Here is a 16531-nt window from a genome sequence, read left to right as displayed (position 1 = left end):
TCATTTCTTTCTTGCTTCATATTTTTTTTCTCAATTTTTTTCAGCATTAAGCCTGAACTTTAAGAATGCTGTAAGAACCGGAGGCTTTAAATGGAGCATTTGTGATGCGGAATAGTCAGATGTTTTCTCCGATGCCACAGAGCAAGGACAGGGATGTCAAATGACTAAAGAAGGGCTTGTGCGCTCAGAAGCTTTTATCTTTGGTTTAATCATTTCATTGGGGTCTGCTGCAAGAGAGCGCCTGACTACAGATCTTGCTTCCTTGGCAGTCAATGGTATAACTACAGAATGTAAAATGGCAAGATGGGATTGTCATTCTAGCAAGTATTTAGGCCTAAGAAAGGTGGTGAGAGGAGCTTAAGGAATAATAAATTAAACCGCTTCGCAATTGCATAGGTCTTTGCCTCTCCAGACCCCCGCGCACACCCGTTTGGCACTGGCCATGGGCCCGATCCCGGGGGCGGCCCCCCGCCCGCCCTCGGTCAGGCGCAGCGGGAGGGACGGCACCGGGACCGCAGGGAGCCCCCCCGCAACACGCGTTTTCAGGGGGGACCGCAGGCTCCAGCCCGCCTCAGGGCGCGGAGCAGCGGCCCCCGGCAGGCTCCCCGCGCCGCACGGCGGGCGGCGGGAGCGGGGCGGGGGCGGCGGGAGCGGGGCGGGGGCGGCGGGCCCGGGGCCGGTGGCGGGCAGCCCGCCGGGCGCCGCTGACGTGGCGCCAAGGATGCGGCTCGGTTCGGAGGGGAGAGGGGCTGGGAGAGGCTGGCGGAGCCTGGCAGAGCCCAGCGCCCGCCCCGGCCCCGGCGCTCCCCTTCCCGCCCGCGGGCCGCGGAGGGGCGGAGGGAAGGCGGCGGCGGGAGAGCCGTGAGGGGAGAGGAGAGGGATGGCGGGGGGCGAGGGGGCGGCGGCCGCTCCCCGCCTGCTCGGGGCGCTCAGCCTCTGCGCCGCCGCCTGCTTTCACCTGGCGCACGGCGGGGACACCGGCGCAGAGTGGACCCTGGAGAAGGTGGGTCACGGTTGCGTTCCTCAAGGCTCTCGGCGCCCCTCCGCCTGGCCGCGGCCAGCGCCCTCCCGGGCGGCGGGAACGGCTGCCGGGGCTGCCGCCCGCCCTGAGGCGCCGCCCGCCCTGAGGCCCCGTCGCGCCGAGCCCGCCGGCCGCGCAGGTGGGGCGGGGAGGGGAACGGAACATGGCGCCCCTCTCGCCCCCCGGGGATGGCGGCGGGCAGCGGGGCGGCTCCACGCGTTCGTGTGTCGGCGATGCCTTAACGCCACCCGGGACCGGGCTGCTGGAGCGACAGGCTGAGGCAGCCGGGGAATTAGGGGAAACCTGAGCAGGGCAAGAGGGATCAAACCCCGAATTTGTACTGTATGTAACATTCAGTTACACGCCGCTTTTCAGCGTGATTCGGAGAACGGTGCCTCCAAGGCTGAGAGAACATGGCTCTTCCAGCAATGCCCATGTAGCTAGGGAAACCAAGCAGGGACAGTGCTGACAGCTACTGTAAAACGGTTTTAAATGGATATAATACCCTAACGTGTCATAGAGCCATCCTGTGTCAGTTGTAATTCAGTGTTCTCTGAAACAGTGAAAAAAGCAATCTCGAGAAAAAGAGTAATGAGCAGTAAACTCCTGATTTCTCTTAGCGGTCCATCATGAAACACTAACAGTTTCTTTGTGAAGAACTAAACCACATGGAAGATGGGAGGGCATACAGCTGCACATTACATTCAGTTAAAGGGTTCAGGAATATCCAAGCAGAAAACACTTCCAGGTGTTTATAGAAGAGCTGAACTCAAAGTTCAGCCAGAACTGACTGAACTCCACTAATCCAGTGCACCGCTTCTTCACCAATAGAGCAGAGTCCAGGAAAACTGGCAAAATGAAGCTTCCATCATAATGTGCCACTTATAGAATGGTTTGGGTTGGAAAGGACCTTAAAGATCACCTAGTTCCACCCCCCCTGCCATGGGCAGGGACACCCCCCACCAGCCCAGGCTGCTCCCAGCCCCATCCAGCCTGGCCTTGAACGCTGCCAGGGATGGGGCAGCCACAGCTTCTCCGGGAAACCTGTGCTGGTGCCTCGCCACCCCCACAGTAAAGAAATTCTTTCTAACATCTAATCTAAACCTACCCTCTTCCAGTTTAAGGCCATTCCCCCTTGTCCTATCACTACAGGCCCTTGTAAAATCCCCCTCCAGCTTTTCTGAGGGCCCCTTTAGGTACTGGAAGCTGCTCGAAGGTCTCCCCAGAGCTCTCCTCCAGGCTGAACAACCCCAACTCTCCCAGCCTGTCCTCAGAGGAGAGGTGCTCCAGCCCGCTGATCATCTTCGTGGTCCTCCTCTGAATTCACTCCACTGGTTCTCCATTCCCCCAGTCCCTGCCTTTGCCTTCTGTGACTCGGGCAGTGTGGCTGGAGCACTTGCCAGTGAAGGCCAAGGCAAAATAGTCACTGCACACCTCAGCCTTCTCCATGTCCTGGGTAACTAGGTCTCCCATTTCCTTCCAGAGCAGGTCCACATTTCCCCTAGTCTTCCTTTGTGAAGCTCATTCGCCACCAGCTGCTCCTCAGTCATTCCCTTTCTCTTTGATTTTATTCACTCCCCACTTAAGTAAGTATTGGGTTGGAGAAACTTTGTAATTCTGTTCTGTTAATTGTATCTTACTATATATATAGCTCCTGTACAGGCTATGTACAGATACTACATATCTGTAGTATGCATAATACATATATATGTATATATAATACATAAGAATATACGAGGCTAAATCTTTTAGTCATACTAGTTGAAGTACAAGCCTGTAGCCCCAGTGCTCCTTTTTTCAGCCCCCTTGAGCCACACCAACACACTCCAGCTCATTCCATTCCTACTAGTCAATCTACTTGCCAATGATGTAAGTAGTATCATCTAACTGCCAAACCATAGCATCTGAACTCCTCTGCCCATGGAGGCACTAACCAAGAACCACTTCCTCTTTCTCTACAAATTCTTGTCCCTTGACAACTTCTGTTCCTTCTCCCTAAAGGAAGCCATAAGTTGAAACTCTGCAGTGAACAGACCTTCCCCTCCTCCTCTCACTGAGGAGGAGGAATTGGGTCCTAAACTTAAGAGTTCTTAGAAGCCAACTTCCCTTGGCACAGAGCTGAAATACACTAAAATTGGCAGGTAAGCGTGGGCTGCTTGTAGAAGTTGAAGTCTTGCATTTCTATGCAGCTTACTACAAAAAGTTTAGTGACAGCCCTGTTGTAAGTACATTGCTGTGCCTCCCTGCTGTAGCCACGGAGGAAACGGGGACTGACCAACACGGTAAGGAATGAGTCACCCACAGATCTCATTCCACTTCTCTTTTATTTCATGACCACTTTTGTAATTCCTTTCACTTCCCAAATTTGAAGAAACGGGAATTTATTCCCCTCTTCTGAAGTGTTTTCATACATTGGTACTTTCATAATAATAATAATGACGATGATGTTTCTTTGCAAGTGATTCAGTGACCCCAATTCCCTGGCATGCTCTACAGCGAGAAGCAAGGTGACTCCACATTTTAACAGAGCCCTTGACTTGTTCAACTGAAGGCCTGTTTGCTGAGCTTCCCTAATTAAATTGTCCTCCTACACTCTTCTGAAGTTGCTTTATTTTTTCTTTCTCCTCTTACAGCCTGTTCCTCAAACAGAACAGCTCCCTGACAACATTTTCTTTTCTCTGTGCCTTTTGTATGCTGGTGGAAATTCCACCATATTAAACTTTTAGTCTTTCAAAAGACACTTTGTGCATCATCTTCAATACGTTTTCCAAACTTGTAAAAGTTCTTCTTTATATCAGATGAAATGCAATTTTTCTTCAACCCATGTCTAAATTTGCTAGCATTAAAAATGTTAACTGCACATCCTAAAATTTGGTGTCTTTATAGTCTTAAAATTCAGCTTTAAACACTATAATAAAATTGGCATCGTAGGATTCAGTGTCTTTTTGTCTTCCTTCTACTTAATGTCACTAGTAAACTGAAGTGGAATTAGAGAAGAGGTTCCATGCAAAGATAAACAGCTAGGAAATAAGAGAAGAGTAGAATTAAATGTTTACAGTGAGGTCTATAAAATATTTGTTCTTGTGCCTGCTTTGCTCAGTGCACACACACAAATGAAGTAGAAAAGACAACAAATAGTGAGGCAAAAAACATTGACAATGTTCATCAGTCAGGGTAATTAAGGTAACAGGTCATTATACAGGGCTGCAGAAGATCTCAAGGTCAGTACACTTTCTGGCCAGGTAATGAGTTTCAGCAATCAGTTCAGAGAAATGTGAAATGATGCGCATGAGTGAGTGGGAAAGGAGAGGGAATGAATATTTTTTGTTAATATATACAACCATGGAGTTAAATAGATTTATGAAAACGTCAGTTTGGTGCAGCAGCAGCCCAAAAGCAAATCAGTTATTAAACAGTCTGAAGAAAAGAAAATAATAAAATATAAAATACCATTATCACACGCTATAAGTGATGGTGCACTCACATTGCAGTTTCCCTCGCTTTCCTCATCTCAGAAAGGATGAGATAGACAGGGTACACTGAAGGACAGCAAGTCTGATCAATAATGTAAGGCAATTCTGATCAAAGAACAAATAAACAGACCAGGATTTCTCAGGGAGAAAGAGAAGAGTAGAGGGAACTCCCTATGATAGAAATAAGGAATAGGTATCATAGGAGCATCCTAAGATAGTGCATAAAATAGGGATCTATGAAAACAGGAGTGGCTAGGGAAGTTCCCGAGGAGACAGTTGCTAGACATTGGATAGACATCAGGTGCCCAAAGGGGCATTTGAGATGTCCTTGGGGACCCCACCTGGGATTCAGCTATCACTCCATCGCAGCACAAGGCTCTTGCACATTAAAGACATGCATTTGCCAGCCCCATAAGGATGTCTGGTGTATTCTAGGTCACCTGAAATAGCTCTAAAGGTCTGTGCTCAGGCAACAGAAAAGAAGCTGCTTGAGAGGTAGCTAGCACTGCTAGCTGTTGCCACAGGAGACAAGCTGCCAGTTCTGAGGTTAACCCATGTGTCACAAAGTTGACGTATACCCCAGCTAGCCCCAGACGAGCTCCAGCACGCTGTGTAGTTACACCACCACCACCACTGTGGGCAGAGGCCACAGTGACACAGCCTCACTCCTGGGACTGAGCTGGTTTATGCGTTCCTTTGCAGTACAGCACCTCGCAATGTAGACACAGCGTAAAGCTAAATATTACTGCTACTAAAAACAAAGCTTCCTGTGTTTGTCTCAGTGGAAAACTCATTTGAAGGTGGCATGGTTGCAGACATGACTGGGTGCATGCAGAATTAAGAGATTAGAAAAGAGAGAACGCAATCATGGGTTGAGATTTTACAGCTAGCTCATAGGTTTAAAATTTCTCCCGTGTTTTTAATACTAGTACATTTTGCATGGAAATCAAAGATACAGATGCCACAGAACTTAAAAATATCAATCATTTTTGAGAGAAAAGCTTTTTTAAAATTAGTTTTTTGTTGTCAGTAAGAGCAGTACATCACATTTACTGTAATTCTGAAGAAAACTATGGTTAAAACGTCTAGTAATAGTTACAGCAATCTTTCCTTTTTCTCCCATCTGCAGTATTCTCACCAACCAAGAATTTTACATTCTGATGCTATTCAAAAAGTTGCAGCAAACACAGATGTTTCTGAAATGTGGGAGAATGATTTGCGCCCAATCCTGATAGAAAGATACTCGGGATCACCAGGAAATTATGTCGTACGACAGGTAAGACAGTATTTCCTGAAAACCTCTCAGAACATCTATTATTTATATTCTGAGTGCCTTTAGTGACCGCTAACGGGGCAGACACATTCCTTTCACTCAGTAGGATGAACCCTGTCTTTGTTCAAGTCTAGACTGCACAAAGCCTACATGACACAGCTTGCACTTTGTTATTTCCCAAGGCTGCATAGCGTGACAAAAAAAATAAAAACACCGGTTTAAAAAATTGATTATTTTAATTAAAAAGCTTGCCTCAGGTTTGGTACCAAAAGTACAACACAACCGTTGTCCTTTCCCTCACAGGAGCAGGTTTTTGGTCACCAGTTCAAACCCCTGGGACCATACACAAGGGTGAAATAAATGCCAGGCTCCCCCCAGCCCCATTTCTGGAGAGGTTCTGTGCTGTTACAGTCCCCTGCGGTGTTGCTTCAGACAAGTGTATCAACACAAAAAGGGATCAGAGGGGCCCAAACGGGCAGGCAGGTGAAATGGTCAACATGATGAAGGGCAGCACAGCTCCAAGCAGCACACCAGCTAGCTCTGCTGGCCCAAGCACAGCAGCCCGTTAATGCACCTGACCCCGAGCCAGTAAAAGCTCCAGCACGCTGTATTTGAGCTACAAGGAGCTACCACCGGGCTGGGTTGCTGCCCTGTCGGCACCTCTGCTCCGCAGTCACGGTGTGCATCTTCAGGATTGTGTGCTGTGCTGGCTTTGGATTATGTTAGCCAAGCAGGAGACCAAAACTGGTACAGCTGAATTTACTGCAAGACATTCACAACATCTCACTAGCCTTCATCTACCCTTCAGGCAGCGACGCAACAGCTCCAAGACAGCCCTAACTACAGTACGTTTATTTGCTACTCTGCAGTTTGTAAACTGGAAAAAAAAAAGCTTTTTAATGCTTTGTGTGTGCGCGCATGCACGTCTATAGATTTAGTTTGGTGGTTTCTTTAGTGATACCCTGGAAGGCAGCCAAATGAAAGGGGGAAAAAGTAAGAAAAACAAAAAAAACAGCTGAGTCTAGGCTAGAAAACCACAAACCATGTTCAAAATGGGATCATCCTGTTACAAGGTAACAGCATGTACTAAAGTAGACCCCCACCAAAGGAAAAGAGTCCTCCATTGTCAAGGCACAGTGGAGTTTGAAACAAATGACATTTCTTTCTAAGACACAGAAAAAACACCAGGCTCCTTTAAGGGAGAAGGCTACTGCCAGTTACAGCTAGCGCACACTGGGAACTCCATCCAGGCTTATATATTCCCCTTAATCCGTAACAGACATCCTTTGCTCTGCCTACAGATAGCAGACAGACCATAACGATGCCATAAAAGCTTTTAGAGGGTGACTACGAACAAAATGGAAGTTTGTTCTAGCGCTAAAATTCATGGCAGGATTCCCACTGACTTCACTAAGAGCAGAACAAGTCTTCAAAGTGTATTTCCCCCCCACCCCCTTAGAGGCTTTTCCTAATGTTTATCCGAAGAGAGGAATCTGTCTTGAAGAAGCACTCTAGGGATCCATAAAAATAAGTTGCTCAACAGAGATGGCCCTCCAATAAGAGTTAGCCAGAACTCTGTACTCAGTATCTAACTGGGGTTAGAGGTATTCTCTTTAGGTAAGAAGATACGTAAAAATTAATTATCTCTTTTATAGAGTCACTGTCTTAATTTTTATCTTTACATGAGCTACACTTAGAAGATTTCATTTTTAAAACATTGTTCTGAAATGTTTAATTCTTTCTTTAATTTCCAGGAATCAGACCATCTCTTACAGCCTTGTAAACAACTTACATCACTTGAAAGCTGGTTTTCTCATAGAAGCTAAAAAAACCCACCAAAAACCCCAACCAAAACCCCAAAAGCCAAAATCCCCACACCAACCAAGCAAACCACAACCGAAAAAAACCCCAACAACTCTCCAGCATTTTTTTTATAGTGCTGTGGCATCTATGTCAAAATAGCCATGCCAAGTTCTCTGCAGCCAGTTCTGACATTTAATTTAAGGGCATAACTTGAGTTTAAATTTGAAGAGGTAAACATTAAATCTGTCCTGGTTACACCTGAAAAAACACTGGCCTGGAAACTTCAAAGATCAAGATCTTAATGTGTCATAGTAATGGGCAATCATTCAAAGCACTTTCACACTCCAAAGACAAGAGATGAAAGGAAAAAATGAAAAGCAAGTCAGTCAAAGGCTAAGGTAGCAAGGATGTTGCTTATTTTATATGTTGATATTACATTTTTTGGTTTTAAAAATTTAACGTTTAAAATACCATGAATTTACAGAAATAAGCTTAAGTGCCACTGTTAATTAGCCGATAACAGTTTGTCTGCAACATCTTTCTAAAGCAAGCAATATTAATCTGATTTATCTTTTTTTTAAATGCAGCACATCAAGCACCGTCTTCAAAGATTACAGGCTGGTTGGGAAATTGAAGAAGATACATTTCAGAGGTACACACCATATGGATATCAAACATTTTCTAACATTATTAGCACTCTCAACCCCTCTGCAAAACGCCATCTAGTACTTGCTTGCCACTACGACTCAAAATTCTTTAGACAACAATGGCATGAGAAAGTCTTTGTAGGAGCAACTGATTCAGCCGTGCCTTGTGCTATGATATTGGAGCTGGCACGTGCCCTGGACAACAAGCTTCAGCTGATCAAGGTAGTTTGCTTGTTTCATTTTCATTTGGTTTTGCATCAGCAATAGGCCTTTGGGCACTTCCGTGTTCTCTCCCACAGCCTGCGTGCCTGATTCTCTGCTGTGCCCGTAGTAAAACTCCTACTGACTTCAAGAAGAACTGAACTTTAGAATACATTATCACATTAAAACTTCGTAGGCAAAGGCTTGCTATCTAAAAGTCACTTAATAAATATATACTACATAAAAATAACAATTTCTACATTAATAATACGTTTCATAGACTCTGAAATATAATCCTACCTTCGATCGAAAAGGTGCAGAACCCTACTCAGAAATTGCTCTCGTATCCAGTAACATCTAGGGTCACTGACAAAGTTTTGTTGCTTTCTGAATCTTGCACTTTTAAAATCTCTCAGTTGTATTCTGTTTTGGGAGACAGATGAACTAATCGATGTGAAGGAAAGTTATATACGCATCCCTCCATCCCATGATGGTTTCAAACTTTTCTTCATGTTTTCCTTTATCAATTTAAATGTTTATGAAACAAGTGATGGCTGAGTACAGGAAAACAGTCAAGCAATAGCATAATATTATCAGTCTGTGTTACCTACGCTATGAAAATCTGCTTTGAAGTGCTGCCATTGCTAGGTGCAAAATCTGTGGGTCCTACAGGCTTTTCGAGGCCGCAGGATCACAGATCGATGAGTGCCACCTGCTGGTTCGGCATTTACTGTTTACAGAAGAACACTTGGACACTACCTTTACTTGTAGGTAAAGGTCCCTCAAATGCTTTACAAAGCATTGGGAATACACTCGGCTCAGGTATTCAAATTACTTGGCAGTTGTTCTCAGAGACTGATTTGGTGCCTTCTGACAGAAGAATATTTCAGAATTAGAAATTAAGAACATGCCAGTGTTTTTAATCACAAAACAGAGCACTCCTGTAATCCATATGCCTTCATTTAGAATACATTTGCCTGATGGTTATTTATGGAACAACCTGCATGCTGACTTAAAGACTGGACTTTTTCTCAAGCATCATATTATTTTTTGATTAAATTGTTTTATCATGTAAGATGACAGCATTTGACAAAATGACAATCTAATTACTTTGCACAGGCTACCATTTGTACAGTCTTAACAAAATATACTTTGGCATCCATCTGCTTAATACATTAGCTATGACCTTTTTGCTCTGCTTATAGTAGCGTAACAGCCTTCGTTATGTTTTCGGCCAAATCTATTTATACTTCGACTTGAAGCTGCGATTTTTATCTTCATGTTTCTCCAGTTACATAGAGTAAATTTAAAATTAAAGAGAAAAGACATCTCTACTTTATTCAGACCTGGGAATGTATTAAACAGTAATAGCACATAATACTACAAATACTACTTTCTAAAATTCAAATAGCATTAATACAGTTTCTTCCAGAATGCAATGCAAACCGACTGCTATCAAAAGAGTTCTGTCCTGTGCAAAGGACAAAGGGCAGCAAAGCACTGCATTAGAGAAATCCATATATCACTGTAAGCATAATCAATATCAACTTGCCTACGTGAGCAACATTTTATGGAAGTTTCCACTACTGTTTATATTGGATCAGCTCCAGCTAGTTGGAAGTTGTAGCCCATACAGGACATGACTGTTGGCGGTGTCCCCACCTTTTTAACCACATCACGTGATTTCACTTGAAATAGCATTAATTAGTGGAGGGGTTAAAATATTTATAGCAACTGCCAAGACTACAGTTCCCAAAACTGTTCCTATAGCAGAACCAAACTGGGTTTAGCCGTGTTGTAGATTATTAGGAAATGCTTTTGGTGCCAACAAGGCTTCAGTTAGTAAACAGAGACAGAAAAAAGGCTCCTTCTACATGGGGAAGAAATTTCACACACATGTCTCCTTTGTGACCCTGAATACATTAATGATATATATTCTCAGTTTTTACTGCTATGATATTTTTGGTTGCTGAAAGGGAAGGGCGTATCTGCTCCACTCCTGTGCTTTGGTTTTAGAGTGAAGTTGCCTTGGTGGCTGCAAGTCCCCCTAAGGGAAAAGAAATGGTCATTCTTCTCACGACTGGCTACTCTGTCCCTCAAAAAAACACCAACTTTACAAATACGTAATTCACCGCTACAGAGGCACAACTCTAGCAGAGGCATTACTCCTTTGTGGCGTTATTGAGTAATACCATGAGCACTCGCATCGGGTGTTGTTGCTGACATGTCTTCTTGTTATTTGAGATGATGTTTCTGCTACCTGGTTTTGCAGACCTGTCTCAACATACTCAGCTCGTGTCTGCTAAAGTCAGAAATGAAATTTTTAGCCAGAACCAAAATGACACCAGACTGGAGAACATATAACTGTGCTAGATAAATAATAAGTACATAATGATGTACTAGATAAATAATAAAGACTACTACTATTACACGGTATAGTGCATGTTTTAACAGCCATAGGAAGGTTTGTATAGGGTACCTGAAGATACACCCCTACCGATGTTGCCGACATGACTACAGTATTTGTCCTTTATTTCATGTTCTGACCAGAATGAGTTTTGTGATTTTTAACTTCCTCCAACAGACCAGCTCAACGTCAAGACCAGACCTTTCACTTCAGCTCATTTTTTTTGATGGTGAAGAAGCCTTTGTGCGGTGGTCCCCTTCCGATTCCCTCTACGGATCTCAACACTTGGCTCGGAAAATGGTATCTACTCCACATCCACCTGGTTCAACAACCACAAATCAGCTGCACGGCATAGTAAGTGGCTTTCACTTCCTTAATGAGTAATAGTAAATTACGTTTTAAAAAATATTTAATTAGTAAGTAATTGGCCAAATTCCTAAGAAACCATGAACCCCACCAAAGTTAATGGGAAGAAGCAAGCCTGAGGAAATTTTATGAGATGTGATAAAACAGAGAGTTGACAAGACCTTTTCAGGTGAATCTGCTTAGACCTTCTCCATGCAAGTATGAGGAGGAGTCACAGAAAAATAAAAATACACAAATTAATTAGAACATAAACTAGGATACCCACCTTCTTCAAGAGAGAGAATTCAAAGTGAGTAGGGAAGAACACAGACATATCATCAGTCTAGGAACAGACCTCCCCTACCTCAGCGCTAAGCTACAGCAAGCTCCGTTTCCCTTTGGATTCCTGCTAACATTCTGGTTGTCTGCTCCGTTCTCCCTACTGCCTTCTAGTTTCCCTGCTCACTGCTGAGACGCTTTTCTTCTGTCACTGTATCTTGTGACTCATAAAATGTCCTTCCCTTGACAGACTTTGTTGTTCTCTGGGGAAGCAGCAATTTCCTCTTCTTTCTCCCCACCTACCTTAGTTTTTCTTTTAAAGGGATATAACACACAAACTGCAAACAAAGTGATGCAGTTTGCTTCAGCTTGAGGAACAGAGCAGCAGGCTACCGTTTTGCTCCTCCAAAAGATGGCAAAATGCATCAGATTGGAGTCAGGTTCTGCTAATGAGTTCTTAGGCACCATGGTAGAAAAGCCAGATCTTGGCCAGGGCTATCAAAGACCTAGTCATGACCTATAAGGAACCAAGAGGTCTGGTTGCAGCTGCTGTGGTTGATGGTGGTGTAGTAGAGAATTCTGTATTAAAGATTCTTTCTTCTGTAGGACCTGCTTGTACTACTGGATTTAATTGGTGCACCAAACCCAGTCTTCCCCAATTATTTCCCGAACACTATTCGATGGTTTCAGAGGCTTCAAGCAATTGGTAAGGAGAAGGGTATGGGCTTTTGATGAATTGGAAGATTTGGGGTATACCTTCTGAATGTATTAAGTCCTGTAAATCAGATTATTTTTCTGTTCTACAATTATACTATTTATTAATGTAAGTGTTAAATTTACTGCATCTTAAACTTACACAAAGATTTGAATAGTTAGTTAATAACTGAGGAAGATTCCCAGACCTTTGGAATCCACGAAACAAGATTCTATTACTGATTGTCACTCTGCAACTCTTGGGAATTGCTTCACTTCTGCGTTTTAGTTCTCACTTCTGTAAAATGACAGTAACAGCACCAGTCTTGAGGTCTTCTAAGTACTAAACAAATGCAAAAGACTGTCATCCATGCCTTTTTCTTCTTTGATGGGAAAAGCTTCCACGTGAGAGGAAAAGTAAATCAAACATGCTTGCATGCCTCCTATTGTCCAAAATTTGTAATAATCACTTGCATTGTGAATTACAGAGCAAGAGCTACACAACATGAATCTGTTGAAGAACCATGTGTTTGAAAGGCAGTATTTCCAGAATACTTTATATCAAGGCCTGGTTGAAGATGACCACGTTCCATTTTTATTAAGAGGTACCGGAAGCTCCTATATTTTACAGTCTATTGTTCAGTAACAAATGCATGATTTCATGAATAAGCACGTGCACATGATCCTGTTTCTCAAGCTTATTTGCCCCAACTTGAGGCTTCCAAATCCAACTTTACAGAAGCTTTGAAAAGATACCCAAACAAAAGCAGTGATACAACATACCCATCATCATTTTGCAGGAGCACAGCTCCAGTGGCAGAGATAATGGAAAAACCTGTCAGCAGTAGTGTCTCCTACAAAGATAAGCAATTCTGATCCAGTGGGATATCCCTACATACCACACTAGCCAGCCAGTTACTATTTCTAGGAGCCGTGAAACACTTGAGGGTTGTATCTTCAAAGACTACAAAAATCTCTGTAAAGGTCTGTTGTCACAGTTACAGTAACGCTCCTTATTACCTGTTTAAATCTGGAGGCACTGATTCCTGCAGAAATTCACATACTGAAATTAGATGTTCTCGTCCCCTAAAGAGAATGTAGATTTCACAGCTGCCAGCTTGAGGGGTGGGAAAGGTGCACGGAGTAGCCAGCAGAAATAGCAAAGGACACAATATGCCTGAAATCCCTCCTGGAATTAGGCACACACCTGCAAGTGGGACTCCCTACCTAAGCATTTCTCCTGGCAGCCACCTACACCATGAATCTTTCATTTTTCACACCAAGGCAGAGCCCAGGTCCAACAAAACCAACACAACCAATACATGCACGTCCAGGGATATCAAAAATCCTACATGGGAGAAGCTGATAAGGGAATACAATGACTACACCTCAAAACCTTTTCTTTTCACGATTAGCACCTAGTGAAGAAAACAGATTCCTTAGCAGTACGCAGCTGAAAAATGAGAGAGGAAAAGTAGTAAAACAGGAAAGAGGCTGGAGAGAAACAATACTCCCCCCCAAAAAAGCAATTAGGAAGCAGAAGACTGATTTAACTCCTTTTTTACATTAAAGTTGCAGCATGTATAGGTGGCTTGATGTTGCAGTCATTTCAAGTGGAAGTTCTTCTACCTGAGGATTACAGTGGTTCTATTTTACAGAGTAAAAATACAGACACCCTATTTTACCATTTATGGAGAGGACTAAAAAATGCTTCTAAAAGTGCTCAGCCTTAACATTGTCCAAGAACACGGCAATTGGTTTTCAGTTTGGGGAGCTGCAGCGATATCTGTGCCCTTCTGTGGCTTCTAAACATGGTATCAACACCTACAATGCAAAGGATCTTTTTTTTTTTTAAAAAAAATAGTAATAAAAGAGGTAAACTTAAAAGAAAGGAAAGTGCCAGTTCTAGGAAACACAACAAAATGGATGCAAGGCTTAAAAAAAAAAAAAAAAAAAAAAAGTAAAAGGAAGCTGCAGTGACACACACTCCTCTATAAAGTAAGTTTATTGAGTAGTTACCTGACTGTTGCTAAACAGTGACATATTAATTGGCTTAACAGAACTTCACCAATATTTCTTCTCCAAATTTCATTTTCCTCCTTACAGGAGTTCCAGTCCTTCATCTGATTCCATCCCCTTTTCCTGCAGTATGGCATACCATGGAGGACACAGAAGAAAACCTTGACAAAACTACTATCGACAATCTCAGCAAAATCCTGCAAGTGTTTGTACTGGAATATCTAAACCTGTGATACACAAAATGGCAATAAATTGTACTTCATTCTAAATACTGTTTGCCCACCTTCACATCTGCTATGTAATTACACTGGCGAGCACTGAAGCGGTGCAAAATATAATGATAGCTCTTACTAGACCTATTATTGATTCAGAGGTTCCTGGCCCAATGTTCCATGTAGCCAAATATGACAGCATTAAATAAGAATTAGTTTCAGCCTGGAAATAATTTGATTTTTCCATGTCTTACCGCTGAATAAAAAAAAAACCTGCAGAATTTTTCCAGATCGTTATCGCTGTTTTGTGTCAGATATCAAGATCCCAGAAGGGAATGCCTCCCGACTTAAGCGTTAGCTGCAGTTTTTACAAGGTGTGACCAACTTTTGCAGTGTTCAGCAATGGAAATTTATAACACATTATTAAAAGAGGCAAAACTCACACTAAAACATGTATCTACTTTGCGTTGCACTAAACCACCTCATTCTGAAATGAGTTGCTAGAACTCCTGACACAGAAGGGATTTTTAATCCTCCCTGCTCTGACACCAGGAACCCGAGAAATAACCCAAATTAATTTTTCTCTGTCATTTGTTGGATACTTTTTGATGGAGAAGGGTGGTGGGGAGTGATGCTAAGAGGAAGGTACGTGGGGGGTTCCGTTGTGCTTTGGCTGCAACACAGGAGATAGGAACTGAAGAGTAGGGGGGGGTGTGGAAGCAACACCCCAGCACACACCATTCATTCATGTGAGAATCATTCACAATTTGACCCCCCAAAAAAACCAAATCAAACACCCCTGCTGTTTTTAATACAGATTATATCAGATGTAATCATACTAGGAAAGCGATCACTTCAGAAACTAGAGTTTAAAATAAATATAAAAGGGAAAGTACTATCTATCAAGAGTAAAATGAGTCAGAAGCAAGAAGACAGTTTAAGCACCAAAAAAATAAGGACAAGCCTATATCAGAAAAAGATACCAGTTTAACAACCCGTGCTTTTACATTCCTTATTGGAATTATTCAGTAAATTTAGTGTAACACTGGCAGAAATCTAGCCTGGAATGAAACCACTTGGAGAAGCCAGAAGAATCAACATTCAAAAGCTACCTACAAAACTATGGTTTCTACTGGTAAGAAAAAGATGACAGCATTTGAAGAAAAAAACCCAAACCAAACATTAATCAAGCTATTTTACTCTCTGAACTTCTTTCATTAGAAAATTCTATCCCGGGCAAAGGGATTTGAAAAAGAAATAAGCTATGCAGTTGTAGGCATGTCAGATTTGGCCTGTATTTTACCCTTTTCCTAAAGCAAACATTTCTGAACCTAAAATATTTACATATATACTTTAAAGTCGCAACAGAAATGTGTATTTACAACAATGCAAACTTGTAGAATGTTTCTATTACAGGACAGCCTGAAAATGAAATTCAATCTGATTTTCTTGTTCAAGATGAAACAAAAGCCCTTTATGTTTTCCCATCTATTTTAACATTTGTGAGAAACGTTTCTATTTTGCATGCAACTTCTGAAATAGAATACAATGAACATTCCACAAATTGGACAGATGTATTTATTTTCAGATATTACTGTACGTCTGTGGAAATACATCAAAGCTATCTATCTGGAGTCTTTGCTGTCATATTCTCCATTACTTCAGCCCATGAGAAAACATTCTAAACAACTACATTAAATCTTCTTAAGTTTGAATACTCAGAGCGGTTATAAGGCACCTACTGCACCCTCCGAAGTGGCAATAAAACCGTAACAAAATGACTATATACAGATATGTTAAACAGGAGTTTGTATGGCTAATTCCGTTTTTACAGGTGAATTCTTGTGTTACTTCATACTTTGCCAGGCCTCTGCAAAATGCTGTATGCACCCGCAGGGTGCACTGCTACTCTGCTGCTTCAACAATTTGAAAGTTAAAATAGGCTTCGTTATGAAATGCGGGATCAGAGTTTTGTTGCAACTGGAAAAAGCCTATTTTTACAAAAACCTATCAGAGTTTGTTAAAACCATAATTTAATCACGTAGTACACCAAGTCTCTGGCATGTCAATTTTGTCACCAACCTCTCACAGCCTGAGCATGCAGTTTTCTTGAGTTACATTTACTCAGTTGAAAGAAATGAGGTACGGGTTGGTGTAA

The 16531-nt window shown here is 42.7% G+C and overlaps 1 protein-coding gene across 1 annotated transcript; it reads left to right on the top strand.

The window, feature by feature from the left end:
* The first annotated feature begins 692 nt into the window (after nt 1-692).
* QPCT (glutaminyl-peptide cyclotransferase) lies at nt 693-14662 on the top strand. Its single transcript, XM_055816468.1, has 7 exons — nt 693-1003; nt 5624-5770; nt 8158-8439; nt 11003-11179; nt 12056-12155; nt 12631-12747; nt 14249-14662. Exons 1-7 carry the CDS (start codon nt 881-883, stop codon nt 14392-14394), a joined length of 1092 nt encoding a protein of 363 aa, XP_055672443.1. The 5' UTR covers nt 693-880; the 3' UTR covers nt 14395-14662.
* Nucleotides 14663-16531: the final 1869 nt, after the last annotated feature.

This window comes from Falco peregrinus, chromosome 11 (genome assembly GCF_023634155.1).
Source record: "Falco peregrinus isolate bFalPer1 chromosome 11, bFalPer1.pri, whole genome shotgun sequence".
Lineage (NCBI taxonomy): Eukaryota > Metazoa > Chordata > Aves > Falconiformes > Falconidae > Falco > Falco peregrinus.
This window is presented reverse-complemented; position numbering and strand designations above follow the sequence as displayed.

What these genes read in the sequence shown, in the direction of transcription:
- QPCT (XM_055816468.1), top strand. Translation starts at nt 881, where the DNA reads ATGGCGGGGGGCGAGGGGGCGGCGGCCGCTCCCCGCCTGCTCGGGGCG. An exon ending in ACAAGCTTCAGCTGATCAAG is followed by an intron (nt 8,440 to 11,002) that starts GTAGTTTGCTTG and finishes TTCCTCCAACAG; the next exon opens with ACCAGCTCAACGTCAAGACC. An exon ending in CAAATCAGCTGCACGGCATA is followed by an intron (nt 11,180 to 12,055) that starts GTAAGTGGCTTT and finishes TTTCTTCTGTAG; the next exon opens with GACCTGCTTGTACTACTGGA.